Source organism: Galeopterus variegatus, unplaced genomic scaffold, assembly GCF_000696425.1.
Source record: "Galeopterus variegatus unplaced genomic scaffold, G_variegatus-3.0.2 Scaffold236, whole genome shotgun sequence".
NCBI lineage: Eukaryota > Metazoa > Chordata > Mammalia > Dermoptera > Cynocephalidae > Galeopterus > Galeopterus variegatus.
In genome coordinates this window covers 471,251-487,671 of record NW_007726347.1, presented here as the reverse complement: position 1 = coordinate 487,671, position 16,421 = coordinate 471,251, and the positions used below count along the sequence as shown (strand labels likewise).

Genomic DNA, 16,421 nt, shown 5'->3' with positions numbered 1-16,421 from the left:
GGGGGGGGGGGGGGGGGACATCAGGAAGGGAATTCTATCACTCCAATACTATTTCTTTTTTTTTTTTCCTTTTTGTCTTTTTTCGTGACCGGCAACGGGATCGCAACCCTTGGTGCCGCGCCCGCACCTCGCTCAGCCAGTGAGCGGAACCGGTCTGTATGTGGGATCCGAACCCTCGGCGGGAGCGCCACTGCACTCCCAAGCGGCGCACTGTAGCAGTGCGCCACCGGGCTGGCTCGATCATGATTTCTGAAGGGGAAAAAGGGAAGTATTACACAGTTAAAAAATTAGCCATGGGCCAGCCTAGCTTCTCACCAAGAAATAAATCAGCATTATCTGAAATGCTGACCTGATAAATGAATGCAATTTCCTTTCCAGTTATTATTAATTACTTCTATGACCACTAGCAACTTCGTTTCTTTGATCAAAATTCAGAAGTTTTAGGTGCTGGCCAGTTAACTTACTTGTTTAGAGTGTGGTGCTGATAACACCAAGGTATGGCGTTTGGATCACACAAGAGAGAACTGACATTACATTTTGCCCTCTTTAAGGTTACAAAAGTCTCAACTCAGATTTTGAATAGGAAATGTGTTACTCTGTTTAGCTTAGTGTTTTAACTATTCCAAGAGAAGCTAAACAGGTGGGCTACAGAAGACACTTCAACTGTACAAAATCATAACACTGTATAGTAATTATCTTTTAATACTACCCTCTTCTACACACACACACACAGCCAAATCTTTAACTTGCCAGTTATTTTTTGAAAAGAGGGATCACAGCATCCACTTGAGAAATTGCCCAACGGGCCAAATCTAGTAAAATAAGTAAAGGTTTTTATTCTTAAGATGTACCAAAATAGTACCAGGCAGCTACCAAACAAATTTTTAAAATATATACCAAATTTTTGTTTTGTTATAATTCTATAATTTAAACCAACACCAGATTTAAAATTTTAATACATCAAAAACTCTTTCAAATATGGAGTTATGCTACTCATCAAATGAAAATTTAACGTTCAATTTTCTAGAGCAAACTACTTTCTCCATAGCCCCCTATCACAATGCTTCCAACAGTTAATGCCCAATTACCAGAAAATTCTTAGTTCCAAGTGGATTAGAAAGTACTACTTAGGACCTTGGGTTATACATGCAAAAACAAAAAAAATCTGCCCTTTGTGAGCTTAGTCTAGTAGACAGCTTTGTTGGGAGGGTGGGTCCTAGATAGAATCATCAGCACGAACAAAGGTTGGAAGCATTAAAGAACAAGGTATGCTACAGCAGGAGTCAATAAACTGTTTCTACACACTGCCTGTTTTTGTGAATAAAGTTTTATTAGAACACAGTGACACCCACTGCTCATGTACCATCTATAACTGCTTTTGAGCTACAAGGCAGAATCAAGTACTTAGCAGCTGCAACAGAGACCCTCTGGTTCACAAAGACTAAAACATTTACTGTCTGGCTCTTCATACAGTAACTTTACTGGCCACGAGTCATTTAGTGAGGCTGAAAGTCACCAAGAGTGAACAATTTAGTGGAAGAAGAACATTATTCAGAGACAAAGCAAAAAGGCAAACATGAAGTTTTGGAAGAGAATGAATTCAATTTTATGTACATAAAATTGAAGTGGTGATGTTGAATATATGAAGAACATATAAGGTGAAGAGGCGAAGAAGTCTCAAGCTTAATATATATACAGTGACAGACCTGGATGAGATTATCCAGAGAAGTCTGTGTAGCATGAAAAGGGGACTCGGGAAAGTCAAGGAAATTCAAAGTAGAGAATTTATGGAGAAAAAGTTCAACTACAACAATTCTTAACCAAAGTTAAGACATTTGCAACTTTCTAGTCACCTATCCCTTTTTCTCTAGCCCAATGCCATTGCCCTGGTTCAAGCAGTGGTGTCTTATGCACACTTATGCAGTTGTCTTTAACTGGTCTCTTTTGCCATTAGTGAAGCCTCACATTTTTCTTCTACAACATGCCTACCATGCTCTTCCCTTAAAAATACAGATCTGAAAGTGAACACACACTGCTCAAAACATTTCAGTGGATTCTCACTGCCTACGGGAAAAGCTATTAGAGCTGTGAGATTGGATTTATGTTTGTCTCAAAATTTACTTCTGGTACTTGACACAGTAGCTGGTACATCAATAAATAAATTTGATGAGTTAAAGGTTTTAAAACTTTTAAAATCTTCAAAGTGTGAATTCCTCTACCTAGAATATTCTTATGCTCTTTGTACAATAAATAGGTTAACTTCCATTTCTTTTCAGAATCCTGACTACCCTTAACTTCACCCAGCTCTCCACCTTAGGGGAACCACCTGTATTTTATATTTTTTTTCTAGACAGCAATCACACTAGTAATATATTTCTTTCCATATGTTTCCAGGGCTGGCCAGTTTGCTCAGTTGGTTAGAGCATGGTCCTGATAGCACCAAGGTCCAGGGTTCAATCTCTGTACCAGCCAGCCAGCCGCACCCACTCCCAAATCTATCCATATGTTTACCTATTAGGCCAATTCCTTAATGACATGAATCCTCACTTTTCATCTGCTTACCACCATTGCTTCTGACCATGCTTGGTGTGATAAATAAATATTGATTTAAATAGAATACTATTTATAAATCAGCCAGGAAGTAATAATATAACAAAGTACTAGTAGGTAGATCCATTTGACATGCTGACATTCACCTTTTTTGGCCTACAAAAACAGCAATTTTATATGATCCAACAAACAGATTTAGCATTTAATTCTAAGATCCCTCAAAAAAAAAAAAAAAAAAGACCAAAACTAAGAAGGCTAAAGCCAACTAGAAAATGTTTTTAAAAATCAACATCTAGGGCCAGCCCGGTGGCACACTGGATAGTGCGCTGCTTGGGAGCGCAGTGGCGCTCCCGCCGAGGGCTCGGATCCCACGTGGAGACCGGTTCCCGCTCACTGGCTGAGCGTGGTGCGGACGCAACACCGAGGGTTGCGATCCCGTCACCAGTCAGTAAAAAAGACAAAAAGGAAAAAAAAAATCAACATCTAAATTAAAACCTCAATACATAATGGCTCTCGCAAAGAAAGAAAATAAATAAGGTCAATCTGACTCCAAGTGAGAACTCCCAAATCAATTTACCAGTAATCAACCCTTCCAATCCCTCATTAAGCCATTTTAGATCAAATTCTGTTAAATTCAGCAAGGTTGGTGATGTAAATTTAAATTCTGCTTTTTCCCTCCAAATCCAGATTCACCCATCTTTTGATGATCACAGGCTATCCCAATACCATGTTTTGCTATTCTGATCCCCTTTTTCAACCAGTCTACTGTACAAAGAAGCCTGTCAGAAATTTTTCCTACCCTTTACTTTTTCAAAACCTGGAACAAGTTGTTTTTGTTATTTTTTCCTTTTCTACTGCTATACTTATTGTAACACAGTTCACTTTTAAAAGGTAAAATATCAAATTCAGGGCCGAGTCCGTGGTGCACTTGGGAGAGTGCGGAGCTGGGAGCACGGCGACGCTCCTGCCGCGGGTTCGGATCCTATATAGGGATGGCCGGTGCGCTCACAGCGCTCACTGGCTGAGCGCGGTGCAGCCAGTCTCAAAAAATAAAATATCAAATTCAAGTTGCTTAAAATGAAACTGCTACTACTAAGATAGTAACCTGAGTGGTTATTTCCCTCACCCTCAGTACTTAAGCCAGTGAAACCTGGGGGTTAAATTTTAGCTTCTCTAAGTTCCTTACAAGTGACTTTGTGGATTAATACCAAAGTGAAATCACGATTGTTGTACTCATAAAGCAGACGTAATGAGAAATCAAACAGCCAATATTGATGTTAAAGTGGTAAGTCACTCAGGAAAAAGGACCTTACACCATATTAGGAATTATTTGTTATATCCATTCCCATATTATAGAGAAAAACAGGGACCCACTGTTTCTAAATCTATGAAATCAAGAGCTGAAACCAAAGTGAATTTTCTTAAAAGTGTCAAATTTGCAGACACATGCTATTAAGGCAATTATGATGTAATTATAACATATACAAGAAGACCTCAAAAGTTCCTGGAAAGATTCATATTATCTTCTAATTTTATTTTTCCACAAACTATTTTTCCCCCATGACAATTACTATATTTATCATTACACAATGTAATCATTTTTTTGTGGCCCTTTAACCAATCTCTTGCTAATCCCCCGCCCCTGCCTCACCTTTCCCACCTCTGGTGGGCTCAGTTCCATTCACTCCTTTTGAAAGTTCAACAAATTATTGTGATTGCTGTACCTTTCTTTTTTTCCACAAACTTGTTAAAAGTACCCTCATATACATAGTCTCTGTCAGTTTTATGGATCAATTAACCATAACTTGTCTTCTCATATCTTGTTTCCCAAATCCTGTAGATGTAGCAATACAGAACATCAGTTCCCTGGTGTCCCTTCCCAATCTAAAAACTCTATTTTTAAAATAAATGAACATTCACATTGTTGCAAATACAGCAGAGAAGACCGCTGTTATTTCTGTCTGGACTATACCAAGACTGTAACTGATCTTCTGCTTCTAGTCACCAGAAAAATGGCTTCCAATGTTCCCTACAAATTGGTGCCACATTAATCTACCTGAACACAAACCTGAGTCATTGACTTAATATCAACTTATTTTTTAAAGCACATGAGTATAACCTGATAGGATTAGGAAATCCAGACTTAAATATGATAAATGATTTGCCCAAGTACAAAGTAACAGAGAATAGCAGCATTAAAACCCATGCCTTCTGTCATTTTGTTACTGTCACTCCACAACCTGTCTCTGATACTGAGTGGCTCCCCCTGCCTCCAGATTGAAATTAAAAACCTCATGATCTGGTAGCAACTTATCTTCCTTCTCTTTTATATCCCCTCACCACAGCTAAAATTTTAAAAACCTTTCTCCAATTTTACTATACTTTCTTCTCTGTGTTAAGTCAAGTCTTCCCCATCCATCAAAACCCAGTTGAAATGTTGCTGCTTCCATAAACACACACTATGCATTTACTCTTCCTACCTTTACCCCATTAGAAATTCTCTCCTCCACTGAAATCCCCTAGTTATTTGTATCCTTCTTAAAACATTTAAAAGCTTACCTTATAAACCTGTGTATTTTTTTCCTTTAACTTAATCAAGGAGGAGAAAAGACTCACTATCAAAGTAAGTTTCCCATGAGTAAGCAAAGTATGCTATGGTAGATATTTGGTAAGGGAAAGGAAAAATATACACACACTCGCAACTTATGCACGACTCCTCAGTAGTACAGAAAACAGTGGCAGAGAGTAGTATAGAAGCGGCAGAGAAAAGAAAAAAAGATTAAGCTGTGGAAAGCTCTTTAGACCTACAGTTCCCAATTCCAGCTGGCAATTAGAACCACCTAGTGAGGGCCGGCCCGGTGGCGCACTGCTACAGTGCGCCGCTTGGGAGCGCGGTGGCGCTCCCACCGAGGGTTCGGATCCCACATACAGACCGGCCGCTCACTGGCTGAGCGAGGTGCGGGCGCAGCACCAAGGGTTGCGATCCTGTTGCTGGTCCGGTACAGGCGCGACACTGAGGGTTGCGATCCGTTGCCAGTCACGAAAAAAGACAAAAAGGAAAAAAAAAAAGAACCACCTAGTGAGTTGAGAAAATTTTTTTATTCCAAGGCCCAGTCCAAATCTAGTGAATCAAAACACCTATGCCAATAATCTGCCACCTGTGGAGACAGTAGAGAAACATTTTTTAAAGTTCACGTAATAGCCTAGAGTTGCCTAAGGGGTATTTTATATTAGTAGCTTCTCCATTCACAGAAAAGGTACCCCGATGATTAACAAGAAAGGATTTCAGAATGTAAAGGAGTAATTGTTCTCCTAAAGTAGTCAACTTAGGGCTCTTACATGCTATCTGCAGTGCTATCCCTGTACTGTATTTTATAACACATTAAAACTTTTTACATTTGATCCTTAACTTCTCTTACGGACCCAAGGATAGCTTTCAAATTGACTCACTTTCTCCAATCACCAAGGATAAATCTTACTCACCTCCCCTGCCTCTCTATGTGTTAAGTCAAATTTACTATATATAATTAAATCAACACAGTTTAAATGAACACTTTGACCAACAAACAACTCATATCAATCTATCTTGTTTCAACAGATTTGGCTTCAAATGACTTTAGACCATTACAAAAATCAAAGGTTCACCTCAAAAAGTTAGGATTTAGAGTTAGAAGCCTTTGAAGGCAAATCAAAGAGAATTCCACTAAACTAAGCATTCTGAATAACTACTTTCAAGGAGGCAACGGTTATATGTACTGGGTATGGGCATCAAGAGCCATCACTCTAACATACTCGAAAGAATGGACTGGTAAAATGTTATGATACCTGGAATTTAGATGTGACACCAAAGGCATAGGCAACAAGAAATAGACAAATTGAACTTCATGAAAAATTTTAAATGTTGTGCGCATCAAAAGATATTATCAACAGAATAAAAAGTCAACCCCCAGAATGGGAGAAAGTACTGCAAATCATATATCTGATAAGAGATTGATACCCAGAATACATAGGTTACTCTTAAAACTCAGCAACAAAAACACAGGTTCAAAACTGGGCAAAGGACTTTGTCATTTCTCCAAAGATATACAAATGGCTAATATAAGTACATGAAAAAATGCTCAACATCACTAATCAATAGAGAAATGTAAATCAAAACTACAGTAAGATACCACCTCATGCCCACTGTGATGGATAATATTAAAAAAAAAAAAAAAGAAAAGAAATCAGGGGCCAGCCCGTGGCTCACTTGGGAGAGCATGGTGCTGACAACACCAAGTTAAGGGTTAAGATCCCTTTAACCAGTCATCTTCAAAAAAAAAAAAAATCAGAAACTATGTGTTGGTGAGGATGTAGAGTAATTGGAACCCTAGTGCAGCTGGTGGGAATGTAAAATGGTACACCTGCTGTGGAAAACAGTTCTGCGGTTCCTCAAATATTTAAACATAGATTTACCATATAATCCAGCAATTCCACTTCTGCATATATACCCCCCAAAAATGAAAGCAGGGTCTTGAAGAGATATTTCTATACCCATATTCATAACAGCATTATTCACATTAGCTGAAGCATGGAAACAACTCAAATGTCCATCACAGATGAATGGATAAAGAAAATGTGTTATATACAGTCACCCCTCAGTATCAGTGGGGGATTGATTCCAGGACCTCCCAAAGACTTTTTTTTTACCTCAAGCTGCAGTCCCTGATATAAAATGTCATAGCATCTGCATATAACCTATATGCACATCTTTCCATCTACTTTAAGTCATCTCTACAATGTAAATACTATGTAAACAGTTATACTGTATTGTTTAAGGAATGACAAGGAAAAAAAAGCCTGTACATGTTTAGTACAGATGTAATTTTTTCCCCCAAATATTTTCAATCTGCAGTTGGTTGAATCCATGAATGCAGAACATATGGATGCAGGAGGCTACCTGTACATACATACAATTGATTATTATTCAGCCTTTAAAAGGAGTAAAATTCTAACATACGCTACAATGGTGATAAACCTTGAGGACATTAGCTGAAGTGAAATAAGCCACTCATAAAAAGACAAATACTATAGGGATCCACTTACATGAGCTACTTGTAGTCGAATTCATAGAGACAAAACAGTGGTTGCCAGGGATTGGGGGAAGGGGAGAATGGGGAGTTAGCTTTTAATGGGTATAGAGTTCGTTTTACAAAATGAAAAGAGTTCTGGAGATGGTGGTGATAGCTGCACACCATTATTTAAGACCACTGATACACTTAAAAATGATAAGGTGATAAATTTTATGTTATGTGTATTTGGACCACAATAAAAAAATTGAGGGGACGGGTGTCACTCCTAACCCAAAATAGTGTGGTGATGGACAGGTGAACCAAGAATGACAATGCTCTTTAAATGTTCGAACTGGATTCTGGGTACAATGAATTTCATTATATTATTGGCTCCATACTTAAAAAGTTAAAAAGGCAAGTTTTGCCTTGTGTCACTTGAGATAAACAGAGAAAGAGAACCTACCTTCCACTTTAAATACTGGCACTGCTGTGTAATGGTATGATATTCCTTTAGATAACACAAAGTTTAACAGTCTTATTTCTTAAGAAAACTTAGCAGCCATATTATTATGTTTTGTTGTATCTTCATTTCATATCCTCAACTGTGCTAAACATTAAGATTTTTAAAAATCTGCAGTACTTCTAAGGCTGCAAGTAATCAATGTTAAATCTTAAAAATGCACCATTCCTACTGAAGTGACACAATGCATCCTCCTACCTACTATTTCCAAACTAACTTGTTGAAAGGCTTATTCTTGAAGTTAGGAGAAATGCACAGAACTTCCAATTCTATGCCTAACTTCAACTCACTCACTCAGTACGAGATTATTACTGAATTTTTAAAGAAAAGATTACACTAAAGGACTAAGAAAAGAATACAGGTGCTCTTAAAGGATATCCCAATAAGCCCAACGGACTATTACCTCTTTTAGAGTGTAAGAAAACCAAAACAAAATAAAAAATACTTTCAGATCTTCAAAAGGTTGTAATTCACAACACATGTAAATAAAAAGAAAATTAGTGAGCCAATGGACCACTGATGGACCAATCAACATTTGGCAGGAATTCAAACAACTTGCCACTCTAGGACCTAACTGAACTGAATATTATCTATCGTTTTAAGGAGGAAAAAACCAATCAATACTAATCTGATTAATGTCAATAATGTCCAACTACAAAATTCAAACTGACGTACTTTGTTAAAGCACATCTTTCTAGTAACACCAGCAAAACTAAACCAATGCATCTGTAGGGACATTTAGTATATCTAAATTATCATTAATTTCATATTTAGTTAGGCCATCTATAAGGAAAATGCATAGAGTAACAGAAAAAATTACAATACTCCCATTTTAATAGGCCTACATAATAAAAATCATACATAAAACCATCAACCAACCACCTAATGGAATATATCACACAATTTTTTTGGAAGTGGCAGGAAAACAACACAACCAGGTATCTTCTCAGGCTCACACAATGACCATCAGTATAAGATGCTTTGGTAAACACTTTCTAATAATAGGCTCTGGAGGATAGATGGCACAGAAAATAAGACCAAAACCACCCAAATCTCTTGGTGGAATTTAACTTATAATTAACCATGTCTTAAGAAACTAAGCATTTTTTTTTTACCCTAACTTTCCTAAAAACATCCAGTTCCTGGTTAACTTCTATTTACTTTCAAAGAGCAGAACTGGAGAACAAGTGAAGACAGGTAAATTTTATCTGCCAGGATTCCTACTCAAAACTTCTGTAAGGCAATTCTAGTACTTACTCCCATTTTTTAAAGGAGGGAAAATAATATGAAAAGGACATTTGTTTATCATACTAAATGTCTTCCAGTTTGCAGATAAGGAAAGGTATGGAGACTAGATAATTTGCTCAAATGTCACATAAATAGCTTTATTATTCATCTCTGAGGCAATGATTTCTTCCAAGGAAAATATGGTAATTACCTCATCTCCACAATGTGATATGCTTCCCCTTCCCTGCAGTTTCAAATCACTGCCTAAATGAACTGTTAAAAATGGGAATGTGCAGTATATATATTAGCTTTGTGCATGCATGCATGGGGTATGGAGGGGAAGGAGGGGAGATGCAGGTGGAAGAGGTAGGAAGGAGGGGAGATGCAGGTGGAAGAGGTAGGAAGAGTGAAAACCACTGTTCTCAAAAGCAAAAGGTTATAACATCATTCATTAAACCTCATTATTTGCTCTAAGGATTTAAATTACATTTATGCCATATAGAAAGTTTTTCTAAGACACAACCCGTATTCTAAGAAAGTTATTAGTGTGGAACTTGAAATAGATCTGTTTTCTTTTACATGGGCTTTAGGGCTATGAAAAGTACGGGGTCACAAGAGCCTGGTCTCTCTACAGTGCTAATCGTGGTTGCTGTTGTAGTCTGTCTAAATTATTTTCCATTTGGCATCCATTATTCTCTCTCACAAGAGAAAAAATAGTTTGCCGCATCCTCAAAAACACCGCTTCTACTTATTTTAAGCAAATTAGAACTACTAAATGAGCTCACTAATAAAGAAGTATACGATATAAAAAGCAAAGGAGAGGGAACATCTGTTCAAAGAAAAACATTTTTTAAAAGAACTCTTAAGAGTGTTCAAAAGAAAATATAACATCACCCCATTAGCCAATTCCCTCCCACCCCACCTCTCTTTATTCTCGAAACCAGGCAGGTCAATTCTATCTGTCTATATAAAAAGAAATGCTTTTAAGTTGGAAAAGTAAACATTTCTAAACTTTAACCATACTGTTTCCAATGATTCTGTATTAAAGGAGTTTGATGCTAGCTACTTATCCACATTGTCATTCTCAACTAAGCTCTGACAGTTTTAAAGAGAATCTCATAGTAGAATTGCCAAAATTCATTCTTAATATAAATAACTAATATATAATAAACTGGCCAATAAGAATCTTTGTATAGGAAACAAATGAGTTACCTTTAGTGTGATATACAATAGCAGCCCTCAGGTCAAAAGAACCCCAGCTATCATTCCTTTCTAGGCCTCTCTGGTATCTCTGTTCTTTGGCGGAGCCTAACAAAGTGTTCGTGGGAGAGGCCAGAGGATTTTGATTTTCTATCTCGTAGTCCTTTGAGAGAAACACTAAAGCACCTTGACTACTGGTGTCTGCTTTTTGCAGGTCACCTATATGACTGGGTTCCAAGGATAAGGCTCCACTCTCACTAGTAGTCCCAGATTTTAGAATGCTACCCAGAACTTGAGGACTAGTCCGTTTCTCCAGTTCATAAGCCTTGGGAAACACAGGATGCTCAGTTCCTGAGGGGATTATTTCAGCACCCTGTGAAACCAAAGTGGCAGGATATTCTCCTTGAAATGTCACCTCCATCACTTTATGATCTGATGACTTCCCAATAACAGTCTCAGGGCCAGCACTGGGCTCATTTATAAACGACAAACCCCACTGATTCTGGAAGATATCCCCCAGGTTTTGCTGATCTGTCTGAGAGGGCAGATCTACTTGTGCTGTGCTCAACAGCACAGTTTGCATATTTGAAGGGTAGATAAAAAGGCTAGATTTAATTTGTTCAACAGCTGCTGAAGTTAGACTCATGTCCTGGAGAACTGAATCAGTCCCAGAAGAGATGGGTGTTAGAGTATTAGCAGCAGTAGTTAGCAGTGGCTGACCCCCTGGAGGATACACACTTGCATCAGTCCCTCCTAAAATAGGCCCATTAGAAAAGTTGGCAGAAGTAACAGATTTCAGCGCTGACATAGGGACCTGGGATAACCGACTTGAAGATTGGGTCTGAGTCTCCCCGGTAGATGACGAAGAGGATGAGGATGAAGATGGTGACACAGAGGAGTTCTGTATAGTTTTGTTGAGGTTTTCCTTAACTTTACTTGCATAACTTATTTTAGGAACTATTTTAGCACTGCTATTGTCCACTGGAAAAACTGGGGGTGGTTTAAATAGGGTCCACGAGTCCTCTTTGGAAGCAACAGCTGAAGCATGCTTTCCTTTGGGCCGATCATCAAACTTTTTGCTGCTCACGCCAAGTTTAACATCTGAGCTTTTCCGAAGCATATCACCTACAGCAGGTTTTCCTCGACTTGTACCTCCAGGCCCAGTTTCATACTTCCAAATGGGCTTCGAACCATCTACTCGATTTCCCTTTTGTTCACTATAGTCAGGCTTGAAAGTTTCAAGTCCCTGTTTTAAGGTTGGGACACTGGTTTCTTGTTGCATTATTTTGTCCTGTACTAGATTAAGGTTTTCACAACCCTTGGCACTATTGCGCCTAGCTTTCCTTTTTTTAGGAGTGGTATATCCGCTCTCAGATCCACTACCATCATTATCTGCACCTCTGCCCATATAACCATTAGTAATATAGCCAGAATTACTTGTTATAACACCATTTGGAATTGCTACAGTATCGGTCTTATCTACAGACTGGTTCTCTCCAGATTTATTTTCATAAGACTTCCCATTCTTTTTGTCCATACTGTTTTTCTGAATGAAATTCTTGGTTTTAATTCCTGCTTTCCCAAAGGTGCTGGCCTTTACAGTCTGCTTCAGGCTAGTGTCTACAACTTGTTGGTTGCCATTGAGGACCCTGGAAATAGGGTTGGTAGCTTCATCAGAACCCAGGCTCTTTAAAGATATTTCTCTTTCTCCAGCATTCCCATTTAGTTCACCATAGCCTAGGGGAGGAAAAGAAAAAGGTTTTTAAAAATCACAACATGTAAATTACAGTAGTACCCAACATTTAAGGACTGATTATTTACTATATGCCTGACACTACGCTATGTGCTGCAGCTTCATATGCTATTTCACATCTTTGCGAGAAGACACTTGTCAGCTCAATTTTAAAGATTAGGAAATGGAATCTACTGCTAAGCAAAGCAAGAAACAGAACTGAACCATGATTCAAACCGAAGTCTGAGGTCAGAGTGAACATGCCCTCTTAAACAGCATGCCATAACACTTCTCATCTAACAGAATCAAGCTACCCATCATTCTCACAAGGCTGTTATAAAATTTTCTTCACAATTAAGGGCAGAGCTACCCTCTGGGCAAAAACCAACTTTTATTGATACAGTAATTACTATATGGAAATTAAAGACTTCATTTCCATGAAACCATAAATGACTGGTGGTCACCATAATCTATTTCCACTGCCTCTATCCGACAAAAATCTAACACTTGTGAGCCTTTTCTATAGTAGTCTTACATTCATTTTGACATTTCCCAGACATTAGATCATATAATTAATACCTAAAACCAAATCTCTTATGTACTAATGTTTCTAACCCTTACAAGAAAGATCTTCTTCATTTTAGATTTGGGTCAAGACACTCTCAGAGAGATGAAGTAACTTGCCCAACTCACAAAGTATAGAAATCTGAACTCCTGTCTGTCTGGTTTCCTATGACTACACAACACTGCCTACTCAAGAGATGCAGTGAGAAAATATCTACTAACAAAACTACAATGAAAGACATCCAATTTTTTAAAAAGTGTTACGGTATTCAGATTTAATTAAAGACCTTCAACCACCATCAACAGTTAACTCTATTAATATAGGTGATTCAGTTGGGTCGACAACAGGTTTTTTCACTCTCTTACTATTAAAATAGTGATATTAGTCATCTTTCTGTGAAATGTTCACAAAAGCATCTTGAGGTCAAATCATTAGAAAAAGATACACAGTAGAAAGATACACATTCAAAAAAGGCAGCTTTTTGGAGAGCAGAGGTCCAATAGGAATACTAAGTTATTTGGTCTTTATCACTTTCATTCATTCGTTTAGCCTTTTGGCCTGTGAAGGTTAAAAGGCACATTAGTTGGAATACTTTTTTGGAATTTTGCTTTAACTTCCTATACGGTAAATATCAATAAACGTAACCCACACCAAAAGTTCTTTAGAGTGCAAGAACCATTGTTCTAAAGTAACTAGATGTGGAATAGAACATAGTCTGGGAAGATTCACAATAGGGTTTACTGTAATTTTAAGTCACTCATTCTATATGAGATAAAAAGGTAGGGAACATTAAAAAAGTTGGGCTGGGGGCCAGCCCGGTGGCGCACTGCTACAGTGCACCGCTTCGCTGCGCTCCCGCCAAGGGTTCGGATCCCACATACAGACCGGTTCCCGCTCACTGGCTGAGCGAGGTGCGGGTGCGACACCGAGGGTTGCGATCCCGTTGCCGGTCCCGGTCCGGTACGGGCGCGACACTGAGGGTTGCGATCTGTTGCCGGACATGAAAAAAGACAAAAAAAAAAAAAAAAAAAAAAAAAGTTGGGCTGGCCAGTTAGCTCAGTTGGTTACAGCACGGTTTTATAACACCAAGGTCAACAGTTCAGATCCCATACCCCCCAGCTGTAAAAAAAAAAAAAAAAAAAAAAAAGGCAAATAAAGGCATTTTCTTCTACTGTGCAAACTTCTAGACAATAACTCAAGAAAAAATACTCAAGGCATAATCATTCGTAAAAGTAAGAGGCAAAAACTTGTACCATGGGCCGGCCCCGTGGCTCACTCGGGAGAGTGCGGTGCTGATAACGCCAAGGCCATGGGTTCGGATCCTATATAGGGATGGCCGGTTTGCTCACTGGCTGAGTGTGGTGCTGACAACACCAAGCTAAGGGTTGAGATCCCCTTACCGGTCGTCTTTAAAAAAAAACTTGTACCATGAGAGAATACACTTTTGTTAAAGTTCTTAACTTCTGTAGGGCTACATTTATATTTTTTGGCTCCTGAAAAAGCAATTATAGGAATCAAATCAAATCAAATTTTTGGTGGAAAAATTCTAACTATGAAACAAGAAGAGATGTTTCCTAAAAGGTTCTTTTTTCTTTAGCAAAGCACAAAGTTCCCAAACAGAGGCTCTCAACATTTTTAACAGACATAACTTTGCCCATATGCAACTCTGGACTAAAGGCAAGAACTACCTAAATCATTCAAAATGCTAACTGGCTAAAAACAATGGTTTGTACCCTTGGCCCATTCATTAGTCATTACTTACCAGATCTCAATTAAAGGTAAGATCTCAAATAAAGGTAAGCGATCTTAAATACCAAAAACACACATGCACAACACAAACAAAAATATCCAACTAAGTTGAACCAAAGCAAAGACTTTTAAGTGAACTAGAATAGTTTTTCCTAAGATTACTAATACTTAGTGGCTCTTATATCAGAACCACCAAACAACGAAAAAACAGCTCAGAAGCCATTACATTTCCACCCCCAAGTTTTAGTAACAAAAACCATTTCTCATTTAACTACAGAAAATTTTTCCCATGGCAACCTTGTTGGTATATAAAACATGTGCCATACATTTTCTTTTTAAAGCTTAGGTATTTAAGAAAACATAAACATTATAGAATTATTGAAAGAAATTAAAGAACCTCGCATGCTTTTATTTAGGGCTATCATGCTAACTCTACTTCAAACAGACTCAGCAAAACTTGAGTCCTGATAAATCTGGCTTTTGGATTAGAAACTGAAATTACTCAACACACATGGCCTTCTCTTGCGCCCTCTTCTGGATTAAGAAAAACTGTTCCTTTTTATAGGTTTGTGGGCAATAGGCCATAAAAAGCCCACCTCAACATATTCATTTTTAAAATATTCTAAAGTTTTCTCAGCATTACCCATGTCCAAGTAACAGTACTGTGACCAGGCCACACATGAAAAACTGCTAACCCTAAATTGTTTACATTGCTAACTCAGTTTCCCTTCTTTATCCCCTTCCAGGATAAGACACATTTTTGAGGGATGCCATCTTGAACGGTTGACTGATAAAACACAATTTTTCAATCTGAACAGTAACATTGCCTTATATTCCAAGCAACCATAATAAGGTAATACTTTCTCTTCTTCTTAAAAAGAGCTAATGTTAAAAAAGATCTAGTGTGACACAGTTCCTAACAGTTTTTAAACTGCTCCAAATCCTTAGGATTAAACACTTAACACATGCATATGTGTGTGTTGCATACCATGGTCCCTACCAGACCCCAAATGCAAAATCTGACATTCCAATTTCAATCTACGAGTTACATTAAGTCTGCAAAAGAAAAGCAGTTAGTTTTTCTCCTGCTCTCAGCAACTGCTTGTATCCTATGTGACAGAGTACGTTTAACATTCACTTTCTTACCATTCCCTTTATTTCTCCCTTTTTATAAATAAACCTGAGTGGTTATAAACTTTTAAACTGATTTCTTCTCAAATATTTTCTAATATGACTTTTGCCCTCAATTTAACATTTGTTAAAATTAAGAGTTTGGGGATTAATATCGGTTTTAAAAGGCGAAAAACACCTTTCCTTTTAACATAGGAAAAAGCCTCATCCGAGGCAAGATGGTAGTGGATCCAACCTCGTGGATTAGCCACTTCGGTTAATCCTTGACAAGAAAAAGGGTCAAAAAACTCGCCCTCTTCCCCACCCATTTTTTACTAATCCCTCTCCTCAAAGACACGACCCAAACCCAGAAGGTAAGTGTTGGGTGGGGAGGAAAATGGAACAAGTTTTTGTTAGAAAACTAGCTGATTGAAGGAAAGGGCCCAAGTGAAAGCCTCAGAGGCGGAGTCGTGAGCGAACCTGGCAGGAGACGAGGTTCCTGTGGCAGAGAAACTCGTGATCGTGGAGCTTGGTTCCCGCTGGGTACCCCACCCGGCCTCAGGCACCGCCTCTACCCAAAATGAATCTTCCACCATTACCCCCCCAACCCTCCTGCCCCAAGGAGCGCCCCGGCCGCCGCCCGCGGCCTCCTTCCCCCTCAGCTCGGCAGCTAGGCCGGCTCCCCGCCCCGACCGCCCGCGCCTCCCGCCGCACCCGGGA

General features: G+C 38.6%; 1 protein-coding gene across 1 annotated transcript in view; it reads right to left on the bottom strand.

Annotated features, from left to right (window-relative positions):
- NUFIP2 (nuclear fragile X mental retardation protein interacting protein 2) overlaps positions 1 to 16,421 on the bottom strand; it is a 26,440-nt gene that overhangs the window by 8,127 nt on the left and 1,892 nt on the right. The window contains exon 2 of the mRNA XM_008566344.1: positions 10,558 to 12,282. Within this exon, the coding sequence (XP_008564566.1) occupies positions 10,558 to 12,282 (1,725 nt within the window). The remainder of the gene's footprint in view (positions 1 to 10,557; positions 12,283 to 16,421) is intronic.